Source organism: Stenella coeruleoalba (assembly GCF_951394435.1).
Source record: "Stenella coeruleoalba genome assembly, chromosome: 10".
Lineage (NCBI taxonomy): Eukaryota > Metazoa > Chordata > Mammalia > Artiodactyla > Delphinidae > Stenella > Stenella coeruleoalba.
The window spans coordinates 39,020,814-39,043,068 of NC_137156.1; the positions used below are offsets into that span (position 1 = coordinate 39,020,814).

General features: G+C 42.4%; 1 protein-coding gene and 1 long non-coding RNA gene across 3 annotated transcripts; one reads left to right on the top strand and one right to left on the bottom strand.

The window, feature by feature from the left end:
* Nucleotides 1–674: 674 nt before the first annotated feature.
* SRSF3 (serine and arginine rich splicing factor 3) lies at nucleotides 675–8,058 on the bottom strand. Its single transcript, XM_079935559.1, has 6 exons — nucleotides 7,907–8,058; nucleotides 5,979–6,186; nucleotides 4,543–4,677; nucleotides 2,343–2,381; nucleotides 2,044–2,130; nucleotides 675–1,860 (listed from the first exon to the last, which is right to left on the bottom strand). The coding sequence occupies exons 2-6, from the start codon at nucleotides 6,182–6,184 to the stop codon at nucleotides 1,833–1,835; spliced, it is 495 nt and encodes a 164-aa protein (XP_079791685.1). The 5' UTR covers nucleotides 6,185–6,186; nucleotides 7,907–8,058; the 3' UTR covers nucleotides 675–1,832.
* Nucleotides 8,059–8,206: 148 nt separating this feature from the next.
* On the top strand, nucleotides 8,207–21,860 carry LOC307193506. 2 transcript variants are annotated; one of them, XR_013830341.1, is made up of 4 exons: nucleotides 8,207–8,918; nucleotides 9,588–9,659; nucleotides 20,579–20,629; nucleotides 21,494–21,860. It is a non-coding gene; the product is annotated as an uncharacterized lncRNA (long non-coding RNA). The 2 variants fall into 2 exon arrangements; XR_013830342.1 differs by lacking the exons at nucleotides 20,579–20,629; nucleotides 21,494–21,860 and adding an exon at nucleotides 16,638–17,228.
* The last annotated feature ends 395 nt before the right edge of the window (nucleotides 21,861–22,255 follow it).

Consider the following 22,255-nt stretch of genomic DNA (forward strand, 5'->3'; position numbering starts at 1 on the left):
ACTCTGCAAGTTGTATACTGCCAAAAATGCCCATGTAGATTTATAAGAGCAGTGTAATATTGATGTACCGAATTACTTCCATGAATTCTTAGCTATCTTGCCTTGCTTGACCCCAACAAAGGTTTTAAGCTATGAAATGCCAGAAGACAAAGGCCCAAAGCCCGAGCTCCCAGTAAATCAATAGCCAGTCTTAAAAGTATCTTCTGTAACGAGGCTCATACTTAACTCCACTGACACCAATTCTCCCCCTCTGACACCCAGGACTCTCCCTCCCTTGATATGTGCATGAAGGGTGAAGAAGGACCACTGGAAATAATTTGTTTAGGATCTGCATCTTATAAAACATCCTTATAGATTAATATAATGACTTATCTTTCATATTAATGTCAGTACAGCATAATCCAAAACTATCTTTAAACAGCACATTTAAGGAAACTAAGCCAAAAGACTGTTGCATTATGATTTAATCTAATTGCACAAAAATTTGAAATTACAACTCCTCTAGATTTCTAAGAGGAAGGTTATGCATGCCTCCATATTCAATTCTGCACTGTTACATTTGAACCATATAGTGAATTTCACATCATGATGGATCAATTTAGAATCCCCATGCAACACCTCAAATTATATAAAATGGAAGCAATTTTTAAAAGCTTTGTGGAACGTATTCATGCTAATTTTTTTTTTAAACCAGCAACTTTGGATTATAATGTATCAGGTGGATATATTTTAAAATGTTGGTCACTGAATATCAAGGACTTTGAACTGGCTTCTACTCCTAAAAATGTATCATCGCTTAGGTGGACAACCAAAAATTTCCTTCACTTCAAAAGCCTCAAATTGTGTTTCTTACAGAATAAGATCTGTGTAACCAACTGCCTTCTATGGGACAAGAAATATGGTAATAGTGGGTTCAACTATTACACAATTACGTTAATATTTTATTTTCAAAAGCACTTTACAAGAAAATGTAAGTATGGCTTCCAATAGGAATGTTATACCTGGACTTGATTGGTACCAAGCTCAGATTTTAGTTTTGCAAGGAAAAACAGGCTTTCAGGTTAAACAACAATTTGTAACCAAAACTTTAATCCCAAGGATTCTCACAAAACATATTACAAATGACAGCATGAAAAAAAAAATCTTGCACAGTAACTCAAAGTTCAGCTCTACAATGTACCCTTAAACTGGCAGGACATAGGTATCTTGAATAGTCTCAAATTTCCAAATAATATTACAAAGAGCTAGGTATCCATATACAGCAATCACAGAAGGTAAACTAACTTTCTTGAAACTTCTTAGATTCTAAACCCACTGGACAACCTCTTGTCCGGTGTGAAGACTAGTGGAATTTTTAAACCTCTAATCTAGTTTAAGGGTGCAGCTTTAATTTTTACCTGCTGGCTTGTTTTCACAGCAGCTTTTAAAGACCGCTTAACTACAGCTGCATACCATATCCCAGCTACAGAGTCTTTTCAATTTTTGCCAGTTTTGTTTCCGTAATATTAAACATCACACTTTAGCTGGGCAGAAGTTAGAGGTTTATTATCAGTCTGTGCAAGACTAAAAATTCAAAGCAAATTCAATTTTGCTTAAGGGAACATTGTAAAGTAACAATTCTTGATATTACATGCCTCATATGATCCATTTCAAACCATAGAGAATTACATCTTTATGTGTCACTGTTCCAAGAGACAAACAAATGTGAACAGCTAAAACATTTTAAAAATGCACCAAGCTTATGAAGTCTCAAACAAAACTTGAATTTTCTGTACATACTCCTGTCAAATGAAGTTATTTCCTGTACACCACTCCTCTTGCAAACTGGTCTTCTATTTCCTTTCATTTGACCTAGATCGGCTGATAAACAGAAAAACAGAAGTTACACCTGTAACTCCGTTACACTCTGACAAAACATCAAAAGATTTTTATGGGAAAAAGTTGTAAAATTTTTATCCAAGTGGCTTAAGAGAAGACCTATTTCTACTTTTAATACATTATGTATGCAAGGTCTTAAATGGCTCAGGTCATTAAAGATCTTACCTACGAGACCTAGAGAAAGATCGGGACGGCTTGTGATTTCTCTCCCGGGACAGTGATCTCTCTCTTCTCCTATCTCTAGAAAGGGACCTGAAGTCAGAGGGAAAAGAAAAACAGTGCCATTCAGGATTATACACAACAAATACTTATAAGAGAAGTTTCTGAAAGCTAAAAGCTATGCCAGTTGATTCATTACTGAAGTCAAGGTCTATCACCATTAACCAAGTCATTTGGGAAACAGCTTAGGAATAGCACAGACACTCCCACTTCTGAGAATGTGGCCCCCAAAAAAGGTTATTCACCTGCTCCGGCTGCGGGAGAAGCTTCTCCGTCTTGGAGATCTAAAAGCAGAAAACAGGGAAATTAGGCCAATTGTCAATTAGCATTTATGGCGTGAGGCATTTCCCAACTTTTCAATCTCACTGTTGGGCCCAGTGAATGTGCCGAAGAACTGGCACCCATCGTCCAAAAAATAAAAAAAAATTTTTTTTAAAAAAAGAAAAGAAAAAAAAGGCACAGAAGGATTAAGGAACCAAAAGCTCAAGTGAAAAGCAGGTATTCCAACCATGGATTCACTTTAACAAAGAATGCTTCACAGCAGATCTGTCCAATGCAAAACTTCATGTCAAACTAACTTCACTACCCAAACACCACACCAAAATGTAGTCCCACAAGTAGTTCCAAAAACAGTACCATAAACCAGTATTTGGAACCCATGCAAACCTGCAAGTCCATGACAAGACTTAGGTACCAGGTGGATAGTGTAATTTTGTGAAAACGCGCTAGGTGTAAATACTGATGCCATTAAGTGCTACATTAGAACTGCATTTGTGATCATCACATTTAAGAGTGTGTTTAGGCTTATCAAAATTACCTTAGCTTGGCCCACTTCACCCCCATAATTTAAAAATTTTGAAAACTGTTAGTAAAACCATTTAAAGGTGATAGGATTCAACAAATTTTTGCTAGAAAGGAAAGCTAAATCTGTTAGAGTTATTAAAATTTTTAGTTTGGCATCTCACACATGCAAATAAGTTTCACTTGAAGGTCTAGTTACATTATGAGTTCCCTATCACCCTTAAAAGTTTTATTCAAGCAATATATATATGTACGTTACCATTCAATTATGCACAGCCAGCCTTTGATCCAGAAAAAAAGAATTACTTTAAGCCGCTTACTCCTTATTTTAACCAGCAGTAAACTGTATAAGCAGGAAAAACTTACTAGTTTTTGGGTTTCAACAAGCTAGAAATGGTGAGGTGAGGCTGCCGGACTGACGGCCAGGAAGAATTTGCTGAAAAGGTTTTGCCAGATGTTGCGTTGGATTTAGTTGGTTGGCGAAGGGGGTGTTGTGGATTTTTCCTGCTTTTTTGTTAGCCGAAGGCTGCTGCTGTAGTTGTTGTGAAGACATTTGGTAAATAAACAGCTGAGCTGATTGGCCAGGAATGTGTGGGCGGTCGAGGTGGCTGCTGCCGATTTGGTTAAGGTTGGAGAGAAGGCTGAGAGAAAACAGCATGCTCGGGAACCAAAGGGCGGTGCAACCTGACGACTGGCCATGCCTGGGTCATGTGAAACGACACCAGCCAAGCTGAATGGGGCGCGCTGGTCACATGACGCTGAAAGGGCTAGTTGACTGGCTAATGCAGACTCAGAGGGTGGTGAGAAGAGACATGATGGTGACTCTGTAACGGGGTTCATTTTTATTAATAGATGGACCAAAAAGCACAAAAAAAAAATGAAAAACAAGCCATCAGTACAACCATCTATTAGCTAACAAATACTCTTTATTATGATGGGCAACAGTGTGTTTTGTTTTTCAAAACAGCAAAAGGGGCAAGATTTTGAACTCCTATCTCCTAGGACTTCACTCACCTGTAAGAGGTAAATTCAGTCCTACAGAAACTATTTGGAGGTCTGAGGAGATGTGGAGTTAGCATCCAGACAATACTGCCTGGTCCAAGAATGATGCCATTTTCAATTATAAAAAAAACTGCATTCTCTCCTATTTGGGTTTGAAGAACAGATGACTGGGATTACTTTAGCCCCCTTTATTGGTCAGTGACTTAAGTTAGTTTCAGAATGATTTCTACTTTACCAGTTGTAACATTAAAACAGCTGCCTGCTTGATAAATATTACAATCGTGCTAATAGAAAACACATTTTTGTGAAGAGCTAGAGTTGAATGTAATGTTTGTCATTATGGAGTCAAGAAATGGAAAAAGGCCTAAATTGAAGTATAAGGGAAGACTTGGAAAGATGCAACTAGAAGATGAACTAGAAGATAGATCCAAGATAGAAGTTACTGACTACCAACATGAACAATGACCTAAAGACAAGCCAACACTCAGCACAACTCACATATCCCAAACTACACCCAGCAAATGTTTCATAAAAACCTGATTCCTCAAAATTTAAAACCCACCAACAAACTTTAAGAGAAATACCTGCTCCTATTAGCTACTCCATTACACCAATACCTCTAAACACGCTCTCTCTAAGTACCTGCGGCGCGGTGGAGGACTCCTCCTCCGATAATCATCTCGAGGGCGACGACCCCAAGAAGGAGGTGGGCCACGATTTCGACTTCTCTTTTCACCATTCGACAGTTCCACTCTTACTCGGCAGCCACATAGTGTTCTAGGAGGAGAAGAAACGTTAAATTTAAAGCAGCCCAACTGTCCTTCTAGGAGATTAAAGCAAGGGGAAAAAACCCCCACTCCTATAGCTAGCTTCTTTGCAAAAAATACATCTTAATGTCTGCAGAATCCTTAATACCAAAGCAAGTTTTAGTTCCCTTATTTTTTCTAGTAAAGGAAACCAACTTCCTCACATTTTATTGCCGTTAGTCTGATCACTGGACTCAATGTTAACAGGTGCAATTTAAGTGTGAAAACGCCTGGATTCATCCTCCCAGAACTAGTTCATCTGTACATCCTGTTTCGACTTCTTCCTTTGAGGCTGCAACAACTGTTTACCAATCTTACTCTGTGTATCCGTTGGTCTCCTCTCCTCCCCAACCCCCCCCGCCCCCCGCCAGGTAAGTAGCAGTAAGTTAAGACAGAAGCATTCTGGCCATTTTACATCTCCCTCTCCCCTCAATCATCACACACAATACTTGACACATAAGACTACTGAGAACAGGAGGAAAAAAAAAAGGGCAGTTATTTCCCACCTTTTCACTGGTCCACAACCATTATGTTTAGATAATTCACCATATGTGGACAGTGACTGGCAAGAGGTGGGGCCCTGGAAAAATGTTTCTGTAACCTGCTTAGAATAATGACCTTTTTTACAGCTTTACAGCCAACTCTCAGACCCTTTAATTTTTGGATCTTAAGGATTATTTTCCTTGTTTTCATGAAATCCAACGGTTTTCAAATGCCAGGAAGCAGAAGGGCAACACCTGTTCACTGTTAAGACTCAGGTGTTGCTTATCAGCCAGCTAACAGACCATTGTAAATGCAAAGGGAAATAGCTGTATGAGCCACAGTTCCTAAACAAAATTATTTCCAACATGTAAAAGATAATAGTACAATAAACCCACGTAACCATCATCCACCTACAATCAGTTTGTGGCCATAAGAGAAATGTCTGATTCCACAATTATTTTAGAAACAATTCAAAGGTGACAACACAGTTGATGCTTTGTGGTGCATTTAGATTAAAATGTTTCAACCATATGCAGCTATCCACCCACCAAGAACTGACCGTTAAAATTATTTTCTTCAATGGCCAACTGAATAAAAAGAAACTTTTCCTAGGTATCTACACTAAAACTGTTCACTCCTTTGATTGTCAGAAAAGGTTTATGTAAATCTCCAGTAACATCAATTTCAGATAGCCAAGAAGCCATCTACAAGCCACGTATCCTAGAGATTTTAAATATTAAAACACGATCAACATTATTTATCATTAGTATAAATTAATCAATTAATTACCTCCCATCTAGCTCTCGGACAGCATCGGCTGCATCTCGAGGATCTTCAAATTCAACAAAAGCAAAGCCAGGAGGGTTTCTAGCAACCCACACACTTCGGAGTGGTCCATAATAGCCAAAAGCTCGTTCCAATTCAGTCTTGTTACCATTGTTTCCAAGATTACCTACATAAACTTTACAGTCCAACGGACAGGAATCACGATGCATTTCTGTAAAAAAACAAAAAAAAAACCCCAAATATCATAATCCACACAGTGAAAAACAGATCCTTAAGAAAGAATTCAAAAATACTAAAACCCCCCAACACTAAAAGCACTACCCTTTAAACAGTTACCGATAACTGCATGGAAACCAGCACAGATTGCCTAAGAAAAAAAAAAAGCCTCCTTGAAGAGTGAGGGGAAACAACACACTGGAGGAGCATTTACCACAAAGTGGAAACTGAGTTAAGGACTTTACCTATTTCAAATTAATCTTAAAAAACTAAACAGAAAACACCTAGAAAAGTAGGACAGCCTACTCAAAAGCAAATACAACTCGCTGAAGACAAACCACTAGAAACGTGATACTAATGTGCCTTCACAGGCCAGAAGTTAACCAGCTTCATTCCTCAAGCAGCAAGACAAACTTGTTATTAAAAGATGTACCTCATTCTATTCTCAACACCCAAAAAGTGTTAACCCAAATGTCCAGCAACAGGTAAGTGGATAAGCAAAATATATTATCCATACAATGGAGTACTATTCAGGAATGAAGTACCCATAAATGCTACAAACGTGGATGAAACTTGAAAGCATGCTAAGTTACAGATACCAGACACACAAGTGCACATATTACGATTCTGTACATGTGTAATATCCAAAATGAGTAAATCCAGAAGTAGATCAGTAGCTACCAGGGGCTGGTGGAGGAAAAGGGGACAGGGCAAAAGGGAAGTGGCTGCTTATGTGTACGGGTCACCTTAGGGGGTATAAAACGGGTTAGAACTAGAGAGATGGTAGCTGCATAACATTGCGAATGTACTTAATAACCTCTGAATTGTGCACTTTAAAATGAATCTTACGTTAATTCACCTCAGGGGAAAAAAGTTGTTATACAAGAATTTAGGCACTTAGGGGGCTTTGATAAATCTTAAGTACTTACGAAGTCGTCTCAGCAATGAATCTAATCAACTTACAGGCCAGTATCAACTGCATAAAAGAGCAGCCAGTCCAAGAACTCAGCTCAAGAACCACTTTCTTCTCTCTCTGGGCTTATCCAATTAAACAAGCCAGTCCAGACACATCCTATTTGTGTGACCCCACCCTGCACCCAGGAGAGTTATGAGACCAAACCATTGCCGGGAAATGGGTTCTTTTCCTTTTTCCAAAAACTTTACCGTGACCAGTTACAGGCCTACGTATTAATGCAAAGAGCTACAAGAACAAAACAGCTCAAGGAAGAGCGGTTTAAAAAAATAAAAGTGATTGGGTTCAGACTATAACAAGTTAGAAGAACATAAAAATGAAGATGAGTACAGAAATCATTTACTAGGGATGGATCGAAAGGCCCAATCTTGATTACTGACTTGAGGAAAAAAATCATGAGCAGCTACCTAAGAAAACGCGGGGCCTAAAAAAAAAAAGGCGCCATAAATTGAAAAGCCGCGGCCCGGAGTACGACGGACTACCGAGTCCTCCTTCGCCTCAACTCTCGGGCAATCTCACTTTCCGGTTCACGCCCCCAGTGAAGAGTTAAAAACACCTCCACTTTGAGACCTGGATATATCCTCCGAGGGGCCGGGGGCCCCCGCCACCGCCCCGTGCTGAACGTCACAAAATGGCGGCAGCGTCTCTTTGTCTCAATCCGGCGCCGCCATTGGGCCTGGCCCCACTTCGGTCCCGTTAAGGCCCGTTTCCCACCTCATTCCTTTAGTCGCTGGTCACTTACCGAGACCTCGGGTTAGAAACGCGTAGGCTCAAATCCACACACCCCCAGCTGGGTCTTCCTGGTCCCCTCGCGCCTGGCACCGACAGATGCTCTCCCACACCCGTCGTCCACGAAATGGCGGACCACCGCCGTCTCCTCGCCCTTATTTATAGGCCATGCTGTAGTCACATGACTGGACGGGCTCGCCCAATGAGGGGCGGAGGAGGCTGTGACGTAATGGCTACAAACTCAGCGAGAACAGCGTTGCTGGGAGCGCGCTTTGGTTGTACCGCCTTGTCTGTGGAGGGTAGCAGCGTCGGGCTCAGGTTGTCTCAGGCCCGGAGCTTCCCTCGGGTGTAATTCCCCAGCTGCTGACCTCTGAGTTATTCTCAGTCCCCTGTCCCTCACATCCAAATAGGCTGGAGTTTAATAACACCTCCGCCGTCACTCCCAAACACTGATAGAGCGTTTTGCTTCTAATAAGTTTAAAGTATTAGATGAATTCACTGATTACTTCATCCTCGTGAGCGGTGAGGCTGGAACTAAGATCGTCACGTTTACAAACGTGCTTCGAAATTGCTCCCAAGGTCAAGGAGCTGTTTGTGAGCGAGCTGTCACCAGATTGTGCCCACCGGGGTCCCACACTTAGGGAAAAGCCCAAACCTGGAAAGTCCGCCGAACTCTGGCTGGTTTCCCACCCCTCACCCAAACTGCAGGATTTGGCGGAGACGATGGGGCATCATCCTGGACTCCTGAAATGTTTAATAGAAACGCAAACGCAAATGAGACCGGTCAGGCCATGCGGAAACTGTCACCTTTAGCAAGTAGAAGTACAAGGAAGTTCCTGAAGAAGATTGAATTTAAATTCAGCCCCCCAACCCCGCACCGGGGGCAGGGGTGGGGTCCATGGGTCGCTCACACCTTCCTCTGTTTCCCACTTCACCTAAAAAAAACCGAGCCACAAGATTAACTGTTGGGAGAGAAATACCGCGATGGTGTCAGAAAAATCACCAAAATCTCCTTCGCCGGAACAGTGAGTTCAGTTTTGCTGGTGTTCCCTACCCTCTTTCTGTGAAGTCTGACTTATTGCTAAAACTTATTTAAATCTGCTCTCAAGAGAAACGATAACTTGTATTTTTCCACCATTAGCTGAAAGATATACCAATTATTTACTTGTTTTGTTTCTCCCAGATATTCTCTTATTGTGCCTGTAAACGATTTATCCATAGTGGGGGAAAAATACAAAGATTTAATGCCTCTGAGCCTTAGTTTTCACACGTGTAAAATGGGGATTTCATACTCCCAAGGAAAGAGGGGGAATGGGAACTGCAGTTGTTGAGCCAGGCTCTGAGCTGGCCTTACCCTGGGGTGTTTCCCAGGTGAGGGATTCTAGCAAAACCTTTCTGTTTCTCTTCTTACTTTTCTTTCCTTCTGTAATTGTTTTTCTCTTCTGGCTCACTTATATTTGCTTTGATTTGCTCCCCTCCTGCTCTGTAAGTTTTTCTCCTCTTTTTATTTCCTTCTATCAAAGCGAAGCCTTTTTGAAGTCAGACAGTCCTAGATTTGGACCACAGTACTGCTGTTACTTACTGCTAAAGTGTCTGGAGAAGAGTCCCTTACCCTCTCTCAAGATTACTTTCTTCTTTGTAAAATGGGATAATTACATCAATGCAGGGTTGTTATGTGCTGTCTACCCTCACAGGAACTTCAACTTTGGTCTATTGCGGTCACACCTGCATCCCCAGGGCCTGGAAACAAGCCTGACACACAGCAGGTGATCAAAACTTATTTGTTTAATTATTTAATTAATTAAAAGAAATTATGTAAATAAGCTGGCACAATATTTGCTCAAAAAAATTCTGTGTTCTTTTCACATCTCATTCTTTAGTATCCCAAAGTATCCCATTCTTTTCCACCATTTTTCCTATTTTTGTTGTTGTTTGTGCGTATAATGCTAGTCTAGCATGCATCTTTCAATGGAGCACTCTTTTTTTTTAACTCATTATATTTTATTTTTGGCTGTGTCGCATCTTTGTTGCTGTACGCGGGCTTTCTCTAGTTGCAGCGAGCAGGGGCTACTCTTTGTTGCTGTGCGCGGGCTTCGCATTGTGGTGGCTTCTCTTGTTGCAGAGCACGGGCTCTAGGTGCGTGGGCTTCAGTAGTTGCAGTGTGTGGGCTCAGTAGTTGTGGCACACGGGCTCAGTAGTTGTGGCTCTTGGGCTCTAGGGCGCAGGCTCAGTAGTCGTGGTGCACAGGCTTAGTTGCTCTGCGGCATGTGGGATCTTCCCAGACCAGGGATCGAACCCTGCATTGGCAGGCGGTTTCTTAACCACTGTGCCACCAGGGCAGTCCTCAATGGAGCACTCTTAATCCCTCCAACTGTATTCTCAAATACGTTTTGAACCTCCTCTGGCCATCCACACACACTTTCTATCTTCTAGTAACTGCAGCCAAGTAACTATCCATTTAAATTATGGAATATTTTAATGTTCCTTTAAATTTATTCGACCATCAACCACTCTTGTCTAGACCCTAGAACCATAGGAAGCTTCAACGGGACATAGCAGAATTTCTTAGACAAAGAATGGGGATCATATGTGGTAGTAAACAAACATCCTTTGATTTTCTCTGAGGAACTACCATTCTCACAGTAGACCACGTTATTGATTTAGGTGTGGTTGGGTCCTACACCCCACTTTTTTAGGGATAGAGACATGAGCATCCCTAGTTAAATCATCCTGGTTCTTAGTGGCCCGCCCCACCCCCATTAGTTCAGGAATGGATGACTAATCCAATCAGACCTGTCAGCTAATGGGACTTGTAACTTTAGAAATTTCAGTAATTTTAGAATTTTAAATAGCCACAATCTAAGTGTAGAATGTAAGATTTTAACAATTTTTATTTTCCATATTTTTTACAAGCCATAAAATTGTGCTAGGGCTTCTGGTTAAAGTGATTGCAAATTTGAACTCTAAGGATAACTCCCTGGGGCTAACTTTTTTTTTTTTTTTTTTTTTTTTGCGGTACATGGGCCTCTCAATGTTATGGCCTCTCCCATTAAGGAGCACAGGCTCCGGACGTGCAGGCTCAGCGGCCATGGCTCACGGGCCCAGCCGCTCCGCGGCATGTGGGATCTTCCCGGACCGGGACACGAACCCGTGTCCCCTGCATCGGCAGGCAGACTCTCAACCACTGCGCCACCAGGGAAGCCCTGGGGCTAACTTTTTATCATCAGGTTCTGTATTAGCTGCATTATAGCCATAATCTATTATCTTTTTTACAGAAACCCTGCCAATTTAAGACTCTGTAAGTTGTACACTGCCAAAAATGTCCATATAAATTTATAAGAGCAGCAGTAATTATTGATGTACAGTATTAATTCCATGAACCAGTAGCTATCTTGCCAGCACTGCTGCTAGGCCAGCCAGAGAGAGGTGTGTTCCTTTCCTCCGACTAGTGGGGTCCTGAACTTGCCAGCCATCCTCCTTCTAGTAGGGAGGAAGCAGCCTGCAGTGGACCCAACCTAAAGAGAGGGAGAGCTGACAGATGGGGAATAACGAGCTCTAAAACTCTTGTTTAAGAAGCCCTGACCCAATTCCACTTTTGAGATTCCCAGTTGTTTGAACATACATGTCCCCTACCTCTTCCTCTGATTTGCCTAAGCCACTTTGAGTTGGTTTTTTTTCCTGTCACTTATGAACAGAAGGATTCCAAATACAGAAATTACTCTGACATCTCACTACCTCAAGTCAAGAACCATGGCTCTAAGTTATTGTCCATTTCTAAAATTCACCTGTTACCAATTTAAGTGCTTTTTCTTTTTTTCTTTTTTTAAAAAATTTATTTATTTTATTTAGTTATTTTTGGCTGCGTTGGGTCTTTGTTGCTGTGTGCGGGCTTTCCTAGTTGTGGTGAGCGGGGCCTACTCTTCATTGTGGTGCGTGGGCTTCTCATTGCAGTGGCTTCTCTTGTTACGGAGTATGGGCTCTAGGCATCCAGGCTTCAGTAGTTGTGGTGCATGGGCTCAGTAGTTGTGGCTCGCGGGCTCTAGAGTGCAGGCTCAGTAGTTGTGGTGCACGGGCTTAGTTGCTCCGCGGCATGTGGGATCTTCTTGGACCAGGGATCGAACCTGTGTCCCCTGCAATGGCAGGCGGATTCTTAACCACTGTGCCACTGGGGAAGCCCCTAAGTGCTTCTTCTTAATTAAAAAAAAATTGAAGTATAGTTGATTTACAGTGTGGGGTTACTTTCAGGTGTACCGTACAGTGATTCGGTTATATATATATATATATATGTATGTAGGTATACATATATTCTTTTCCAGATTCTTTTTTTTCCTTGTCTGCGTTGGTCTTAGTTGTGGCTTGCGGGTTTTCTCTCTCTAGTTCTGGCACGCGGGCTCCAGGGCGAGTGGGCTCTATAATTGTGGTGCAGGGGCTCCAGAGAGCGTGGGCTCTGTAGTTTGCTGCACGTGGGCTCTCTAGTTGAGGCACGCGAGCTCAGTAGCTGTGTCACGCGGGCTTAGTTGCCCTGCAGCATATGGGATCTTATTTCCCTGACCAGGGCCCTTCATTGGAACCCAAGTCCCCTTCATTGGAAGGTGGATACTTAACTACTGGACCACCAGGGAAGTCCCCCCAGATTCTTTTTCTTTATAGTTTATTTAAAAATATTGAGTAAAAGGAATTCCCTGGTGGTCCAGTGGTTAGGACTTGGCACTTTCACAGCCATGGCCTGGGTTCAATCCCTGGTCAGGGATCTCCGGCAAGCTGTGTGGCGCGGCCAAAAAATAAAATTAAAAATTCTAGGACTTCCCTGGCAATCCAGTGGTTAAGACTCCTCCCTTCCAGGGCTTCCCTGCTGGCGCAGTGGTTGAGAATACACCTGCCAATGCAGGGGACATGGGTTCGATCCCTGGTGCAGGAAGATGCCACATACCGCGGAGCAACTAAGCCCGTGAGCCACAACTACTGAGCCTGCATGCCGCAACTACTGAAGCCCATGCACCTAGAGCTCATGCTCTGCAACAAGAGAAGCCACCACAATGAGAAGCCTGCGCACTGCAATGAAGAATAGCCCCCCCTCACTGCAATTAGAGAAAGCTCATGCACAACAACGAAGACCCAATGCAGCCAAAACAATAAATAAATTAAAAAAAAAAAAAAAACTCCTCCCTTCCACTGCAGGGGGTGTGGGTTCCATCCCTGGTTGGGAAACTAAGATCCCACATGGTGTGCGGTATGGCCAAAAACAAAAAAATCTAGGACTTCCCTGGTGGTGCAGTGGTTAAGAATCTGCCTGCCCATGCAGGAGACACAGGTTCCAGCCCTGGTCCAGGAAGATCCCACATGCCATGGAGCAGCTAAGCCCGTGTGCCATAACTACTGAGCCCACATGCCTCAACTACTGAAGCCCACACGCCTAGAGCCCGTGCTCTGCAACAAGAGAAGCCACCGCAATGAGAAGCCCACGCACCGCAGTTAAGAGTAGCCCCTGCTCGCCACAACTAGAGACAGCCCGCGCAGCAAGGAAGACCCAATGCAGCCGAAAATAAATAAATGAATAAATAAATAAATAAAAATTAAAAAAAAAACATAATATTGAGTATAGTTCCCTGTGCTATACAGTAGGTTAAGTGCTTTTTTAATTTTTGGCTTTGCCGTGCAGCTTGCGGGATCCTAGTTCACGTGATCAGGGATGGAACCCCTGACCTCAGCAGTGAAAGTGCAAAGTCCTAACCACTGGACTGCCAAGGAATTCCCAGATTTGTTTTTTTTTTTTTTTGCAATACGTGGGCCTTTCACTGTTGTGGCCTCTCCCGTCGCGGAGCACAGGCTCCAGACGCGCAGGCTTAGCAGCCATGGCTCACGGGCCTAGCCGCTCTGCGGCATGTGGGATCTTCTCGGACCGGGGCATGAACCCGTGTCCCCTGCTTCGGCAGGCGGACTCTCAACCACTGCCCCACCAGGGAAGCCCCGAGATTTGTATTTTTTTCTTTTTTCTTTTTTTGTTTTTTTGGACACACTGCATAGCATGTAGCATGTGGGATCTTAGTTCCCCAACCGGGGATCAAACCCGGGCCCCCTGCATTGGAAGCGTAGTGTCTTAACCACTGGACTGCCAGGGAAGTCCTGAGTGCTTTTTTTTTTTAAGAAAAAAGAATTACTGATGGCCAGGCATTGACATCTATGTATAAGAATTAAAACATTCAGTATTGTGATTGACTTCCAGTATCCATGAAGGAAAATCTAATAAAAGTGTAGACCTATAGTTTTTTAACTACTTGGTTCAGTCAGTGTCCTCGTAGGAAGCAGATGACATACTCAACAAATGGTTAACTGAAGAGGTAATTATTTATAGAATTATGGGCAGGGTTAAGGAAACCCACAGAGGAGGGAGGAACTCCCAGAGGCAGCTCTTAGGCTGAATGGGTCATGGAAGGGAGCAGGGTTACCAGAACCAGACAAATGCTGTAGCTATGAAGAGAGGCCATAATGGCCTTAGGTAGAGGAAACGTGGCAGCCCAGTTCGGGCAGGGGTTGGGGGTGACCAGAGATGAAATAACTGGACTACTTTCTCTTCCTATAGTCCCATCTTTTGATGGTGCCTTCTATTGCCCAAAGCTATCTGGAAAACTGAGGGCAAGAGAGCTGGGTGATGCAAGCCCAAGTCAGCCTCCCAGGGCACAGAGGAAGGCAAAGACTGGGAATTGATCTAGGGTTGTATTGTCCAATACAACCACCACTAGGCTCATGTGGTTATTTGAGTCCAAATTGAGATGTATTGTAAATGTAAAATACATGCTGGATTTCAAACATTTGGTATTAAAAAAGAATGTAATGTTTATATTGATTACATGTCGAAATTATTTTTTATGTACTGGGTTAAATAAACTATATTATTACAGTTAAATTCATCTGTTAGGACTCTGCGCTGTCACTGCCAAGGACCTGGGTTCAATCCCTGGTTGGGGAAATAAAATCCCACAAGCCAAGCGGTGCAGCTGAAAAAAAAAAAAGATATATAAAGAAACAGATGAATTTTTTTTTTTTTTTTGCGGTAGGCGGGCCTCTCACTGTTGTGTCCTCTCCCATTGCGGAGCACAGGCTCCGGACGCGCAGGCTCAGCGGCCATGGCTCACGGGCCTAGCCACTCCGCAGCATGTGGGATCTTCCCGGACCGGGGCACGAACCTGTGTCCTCTGCATCGATCGGCATGCGGACTCTCAACCACTGCACCACCAGGGAAGCCCTCTTTGTACTTTTTGACTGTGGCTACTAGAGCACTTAAAATTACATGTGTGGCTCACATATCTGTTGGACAGTGTTGATCTACAGGGACAAATGGAAAATAACCTCACACAATTCCAACAAATAATCATTTAAAAACTCGTTTTAATTCAATATCCGGGACAACTATGTGAAAATAGTGTTTCTGCAAATCACATAGATTAAAGTTTTTGTTTTTGTTTTTAATTTATTTATTTTTTAAAATTTATTTTATTTTTGGCTGTGTTGGGTCTTCGTTGCTGCATGCGGGCTTTCTCTAGTTGCAGCGAGCAGGGACTACTCTTCGTTGCAGTGCGCGGGCTTCTCATTGCAATGGCTTCTCTTGTTGTGGAGCACAGGCTCTAGGCGCATAGGCTTCAGCAGTTGTGGCTTGCGGGCTCTAGAGCACAGGCTCAGTAGTTGTGGCTTACGGGCTTAGTTGCTCTGCAGCATGTGGGATCTTCCCAGACCAGGGCTGGAACCTGTGTCCCCTGCATTGGCAAGTGGATTCTTAACCTCTGTGCCACCAGGGAAGCCCTTAAAGTTTTTTTTTTAAGCCTAATTGCCTTGATCCTTTGAGGTGCCACCTTTTAGGTATTTTTATATTATTCCCCGAAACAGTTTTTTAGATCATATCACATATTTAACAATCATTCATTCAGTCAAGAAGTATTTGTTAGGTGCCTTCTATTGTCCAAACACTGAGATGGATTTGGAGGAAAAAGTAGTAAGCCAAAACAGAGTCTCAGGCTACCATCATGGGGCTAAGTTCCAACATAGAGGGGAATTAGAAAAAAGAATCTCACAAGTGGTTGTGAAATTATTTATGTAGAAAATGGTCTGAAAAGGGAAATGGTGTCTTAAGAACATGTCATAGGAAAGATTGGCCTGATTAGGTAAACCAAAGAAGGCTTCCTGGAGGAAGTGATGATTTAGCAGAAGCCGGAGATATCTGGCAAAGTTTGTGAGAGCAGTGAGAGAATGTTCCTGGAAGAGGGTACAGAATATGTAAAGTTCCTGTAGTAAGTTAGAGGAATTAAAAAAAAAATACGCCAGTGTGGTTGAAGCACAAAGTGAGGAATAATTTTGAAATTTCATTAATATGTAAAATGTCCATGTTATACGTCTATTTATTCGTATATCAACAAGTGTTTACAAAGTGCCTACTAAGTGCTTTCAGTGAAGCAAAGCTGAATCAATCACTTTCATTCAGTCAATAAACATTAATTGGGTACTTATTATATTTCTCTCTGGAAGGCTCAGAGAGCTGCTATAATGGTATGTTAGAAGTATGTGCACTCAGGAGATTTTCCCCCCCTCCAAAAGTTAACATTCATCACTTCTGAGAGGTGGGATATTGGGGGAATATCTAACGGTGGTTAGGAATCTTTAGGAGGTATACTTATGAGTAAGAGATGTTCTTATGTGTGATTTCTTTTCTTTTCTTTTCCTTTCTTTTCTTTTCTTTTCTTTTCTTTTTTTAGCTGTGCTGAGCAGTTTGCGGGATCTTAGTTCTCCAGCCAGGGATCAAACCAGTGCACCCTGCACTGGAAGCACGGAGTCCTAATCACTGGACCACCAGGGAATTCCCTCCCTGGACTTTTTATTTTCTGAGTAGTGTTCTTGTGCCTGGAAAGGAATAATGATTGATTCTAGTGTTTTGATTAATATTAAATTTATCAAAGTTTCAAATTCTGAAATCCAATTCTTTCTGTAAGGTTAAGGTAAATTTCCAATCATTGTTATTTTATTTTCTAAGAACCTAATTTTTAAATAAGATCAATAATTCCGGGCTTCCCTGGTGGCGCAGTGGTTAAGAATCCGCCTGCCAATGCAGGGGACATGGGTTCGAGCCTGGGTCCGGGAAGATCCCACATGCCGTGGAGCAAGCAACTAAGCCCGTGCGCCACAACTACTGAAGCCCGCGTGTCTAGAACCCGTGCTCTGCAAGAGAAGCCACCGCAATAAGAAGCCTGGGGACCACAACGAAGAGTAGCCCCCCACTTGCCGCAACTAGAGAAAGCCCGCAGCACAGCAACGAAGACCCAACACAGCCAAAAGTAATAAATAAATTAAAAATAAATTTCTAAAAATAATAATTCCCACTGTCCTTAGATAAATCTTTAATAGAATCAGAAGTTAAGCAGAATTTCCCTAAACAATTAACTTTATTTACACACTTGACTGATTTCATTCCTTTAAATGTATCAAGCAACATTTGTACATTCAGTACAGTTAATTCCCTGAAATACTTCAAAGGTGTATCATAGCAGACTTAAAATTGTAACAAGAAAGATATCCCCTATTCATGGATTAGAAGACTTAATATCGTTAAGATATGCAGTAGTACACAAAGCAATCTACAGATTCAGTGCAATCCCTACCAAAATTCCAAGAGACTTTATGCAGAAGTGGAAAAGCCAAAATTAATATTGAGAAATAAGAAAAAATTTGGAGGACTCACACTTCCCAATTTCAAAACTTACTACAAAGTTACAGTAATCAATACATTGTGGTACTAGCATAAGGATAGACATATAGACGATTGGAATAGAATTGAGAGTCCAGAAATAAACTCATACATCTATAATCAATTGATTTTTGACAAGGGCCACAGGCCAAGACTTTTCAATGGGGAAAGAATAGTCTCTTCAAAACAAATGGTGTTGTGACAACTGATATCCACATGAAAAACAAAGTGAAGTTGAACCCCTACCTCATACCATATACAAAAATTAACTGCAAATGCATCAACCACCGAAGTATTAGATCTAAAACCATAAAACTCTTACAGTGAAACATAGGGGCAAATCTTCATGACCTTGGATTTGACAATGGATTCCTAGATATGGCACCAAAAGCACAAGCAACAAAAGAAAAAATAAAGTTGAACTTTATCAAAATTAAAAATGTTTGTGCAATAAAGAGCATTAAGAGAGTGCTCTTTAAGAAAGTGAAAAGGCAACTGTTGTGTGAAAAATAATTTGTCTGGTCTTTGTCCCAGGTTCCTGGCACTGAGCTTCTAAAACCCTTGGAATTTCCTGAGCAACCACATGATTAGAGGGTTGGGGCTTTGAGCCAGCCCAATCTCTGGAGAGAGGAGAGGAGCTGGAGATTGAATTCAATCATGGAGCCATTGATTTAATCAATCTAGCCTATGCAATGACACTCGCATTAAACACCATGGACTGAAGCTCAGTGGAGCTTCCTGGTTGGTGAAAACATTGATATGCTGGAGGGGTGATGCACCCTGATTCTACGAGGAGAAGGCACAGAAGTACTGTGTCGGGGACCCTCCCATACCTTGCCCAGTGCATCTGTCTATTTGGCTGTTCCTGATCTGTATCCTTTATGATAAAAATGGAACAGGAGGTATAGTGGTTTCTTGAGTTCTGTGAGTCATTCTGGTGAATATCAAACCTACGGGGATTGTGGGAACGCCTACATTTGTAGCTCTGTGTTCAAAAGTGCAGGTGGGGTTTCCCTGTTGGTGCAGTGGTTGAGAGTCTGCCTGCCAATGCAGGAGACACGGGTTCGAGCCCTGGTCCCGGAGGATTCCACATGCCATGGAGCAACTAGGCCCTGTGCGCCACAACTACTGATCCTGCGCCCTAGAGCACGCAAGCCCCAACTACTGATCCTACGTGCTGCAACTACTGAAGCCCACATGCCTAGAGCCCATGCTCCGCAACAAAAGAAGCCACTGCAATGAGAAGATGGTGCACCACAATGAAGAGTAGTCCCCGCTCGCCTCGACTAGAGAAAGCCTGCACGCAGCAAGACCCAATGCAGCCAAAAATAAATAATAAATAAATTTAGTTTTTAAAAAGTGGTCCACATCAAAAAAACTTTAAAAAAGGTCAAAAAAAGAAAAGGAAAAGAAAAGGAGAGAATCCACAAGAGGAGAGCAAGACGAGAAAGAAAAAGAATAATTATGCTGTTGATGATATCAAAATAGTGTAGCATTTTATAGAACATTTACAGAACATTTATATTCATGTAACTTGGAAGAGACAGGCTGGCTCCCAGCTTCTTCCTAAACCTCTTCTCAGCCACAAGATCCCTTCCTGTCACAAGCCTGAAGCCAGCCTGACACATAAAAGATGATAAATGTTCATCAAAAATGAGTGTAAAGCTCTCATTCCCAGCCCTCCCCACACTTGCCCAGAGGCTCTGCCATAATCTTTCCAGCATTGATCTTAGAGCAAAGGGAGGTTGGAAGGTAGGGAACCCCAGAATTGCACCCCCTGCTCCTGGTCTCTTTTCAGCCTTCCCTAGCATGTCTTTTACTTTATTTTATTTTGTTTTTCATTTTTAAAAAAATATTTATTTATTATTTGGTTGCATTGGGTCTTAGTTGCAGCATGGGGGCTCCTTAGTTGCAGCTTGCAGGCTCCTTAGTTGCGGCTCACCAGCTCCTTAATTGTGGCATGCGAACTCTTAGTTGCGGCATGCATGTGGCTCTAGTTCCCTGACCAGGGATCGAACCCGGTCCCCCTGCATTGGGAGCGCGGAGTCTTAACCACTGTGCCACCAGGGAAGTCCCTTACTTTATTTTATTTTTATTATTTTTATTGAAGTATAGTTGATGTACATTCCCTAGGATGTCTAGATTGCTGCTGATTGCTTGCCACATATTTCAGAATTTAAATTACAAATACACCCAGATAAAGCTTTATTCTCCAGATAAAATTCTGTAGCTTGCTTCATGAGCTTTCATTGTTTGTTTTTGTTTTAAACTTTAAGGGGCAGGGCCAGCAAATGAGGTTATAATGTGTTCATTTATGAACTATAACCTGTTCATTTCAGGTTATAGTTTATGGCTCTATTCAGGTTATACTTCCTTTCATTCACCATGCTGTGTCCTGGGAAAGTTTAGTCCTCTTAAAGTGTGTTACAGAATCAAAAAGGTTGGGAAACACTGAATCAGCAAAGAGGAATTATGTGTGTAAGGAAACTGAGAAGGCTGGTGGCCACATAGTGGACTTTAAGAGGATTCACAACTATTCTTAACACTCTCCCCGCACAACCACCACCAAATAACCCCCACAGAAACCCACGCAGGTTACAGAACAATGCAGGTATGATTTATTTTTCAAATATGTAAGTATTATACGTGTGTGCATATGCCCTATATACATACACACACACACACACACACACACACATATAGACTCAGAGAAATAGTAGGAAAGCTTATATACCAGAATAATAGCATTTACCTCTAGGTGGTAAGATGAAGATTCCTCTTTTTTTGGCTATTTGTTTCTCTGTATGGTCTAATATTTTATAATTACATTTAATGAAAATTAATGAAAGTTCTTTTTACTGAAGAGCCAAAATAACTTGGGTTTAAAACTTTCATTTTAAATTGGTCCATAATTACTTTCCAATACTCATCAGTTGATTATCTAATTTCTCCTAGTCTGGGGATATGTCACATGACAACTGAAGTTTGTGAGTTAGCTGAGAGCATGTGAGTAATTCTATTCCCCTGGCACTGCCCGCTCCCCCACCAAATACCTTTCTCCACATGCAGCAGCAGCTCCCCCGACAGCACACGCAATAATTTTCACTCTGTAGTTTTCTCTGGAATTTACCGGATTTATAAAATGTAATTGTAGCATTTAGATTTTTTTTTTTTTTGGCCGCACCGTGTGGCATGAGGGTTGTGCCCTGACCAGGGATCAAACCCGCACCCCCCGCAGTGGAAGCGTGAGTCTTAACCACTGGACCGCCAGGGAATTTCCCTATTGTACCATTTATTTATTACAAATTTTTAAATTTTATTTATTTATTTTTGCCTGCATTGGGTCTTCATTGCTGCACGTGGGCTTTCTCTGGTTGCAGCGAGCGGGGGCTACTCTTTTTTGCGGCAGGTGGGCTTTACCATTGCAGTGGCTTCTCCTGTTGCTGAGCATGGGCTCTATGCATGCAGGCTTCGGTAGTTGCTGCACGCTGGCTCGGTAATTATGGCTCATGGGCTCTAGAGCACAGGCTCAGTAGTTGTGGCGCACGGGCTTAGTTGCTCCGTGGCATGTGGGATCTTCCCAGACCAGGGATCGAACCTGTGTCCCCTGCATTGGCAGGTGGATGCTTAACCACTGCGCCACCAGGGAAGCCCTATTATAGCATTTAAAGTAAGTGGAAACTGGGATACAGAGAGGTTTAGTAAGTTGCCCGAGGTCACACAGCTTGTAAGGGATGGAGATTGGATTCAAACCCCAAGTCTGGCTCTGAAGCCTGGTGATAACTTGAGTGGAAAGCAGTAATGCTCAGAAACTTTAGCCATTTGGAAAGACTGCCTTTGATGTCTCTGGGTGTGTGTGTTTTTTTTCAGCTCCCCACGTTCCTCCGGGAACCCTAAGGAACAAAGTGTCACGTGAAGAGTGGTCCTTCCTCGCTGCGCCCGGCCTCCTGAGTCAGCTCAGTTCCTGAGCCTCCTTTTCTGATTTCAGCTCCACCCTCTTCCCCCCTCGGTGGCGCCTGAACTTCCATGCCTGCCTCAGTGTATTACCTTATTTGGTTCTCGGGCCCACAAAGAAGTCGGGAAAAAGATCCAGGCCAGAATAAAAGTATTGCTTGTGCAGCTAGTGGGTGAGAAATCTTTATTTTAGTGACCCTGGCTTGTGCTCTGAAAGTCACAAATACAGGGAAGCAAGTTTAGTCTCAAAAACAACCACAAAAAGCAACTGAAGAGGGCAGAGTGGAGGTACCAATGTCACAATTTCTAATGTGTGCTTTTTTTTTTTTTTTTTTGCCACACTGCACAGCTTGTGGGATCTTAGTTCCCTGACCAGGGATTGAACTTGGGCCACAGCAGTGGAAGCGCCGAGTCCTAACCACTGGACCGCCAGGGAATTCCCCATTTAATATGTGCTTGATTCTGTGATTAGAAAGAGATTTGTCTTTATTCAGCTCCTTCATGGCTGTCTTTCTTTCTTTCCTCTTTCTTGTGTTTCTAGAGTTTATACACCAATGCAAGGAAACTCAAGCCCAGAAAGTATAAAAAATTTTAGGTAGCTGGTACCATAGTTATCATAATTTAGCATATGCTTATATGTTGCATGAATAACATTTTAAACCCGGTTCAGAGAGTCTC

Excerpts from the sequence above, each read along its gene's own strand:
- SRSF3 (XM_079935559.1), bottom strand. The coding sequence starts at position 6,184 with ATGCATCGTGATTCCTGTCCGTTGGACTGTAAAGTTTATGTAGGTAAT. Across the intron at positions 2,131-2,342 it reads TTCTCCCGCAGCCGGAGCAG|GTCCCTTTCTAGAGATAGGA; the intron begins GTGAATAACCTT and ends CTCTGACTTCAG. Across the intron at positions 1,861-2,043 it reads TCTTTCTCTAGGTCTCGTAG|CCGATCTAGGTCAAATGAAA; the intron begins GTAAGATCTTTA and ends TCTGTTTATCAG.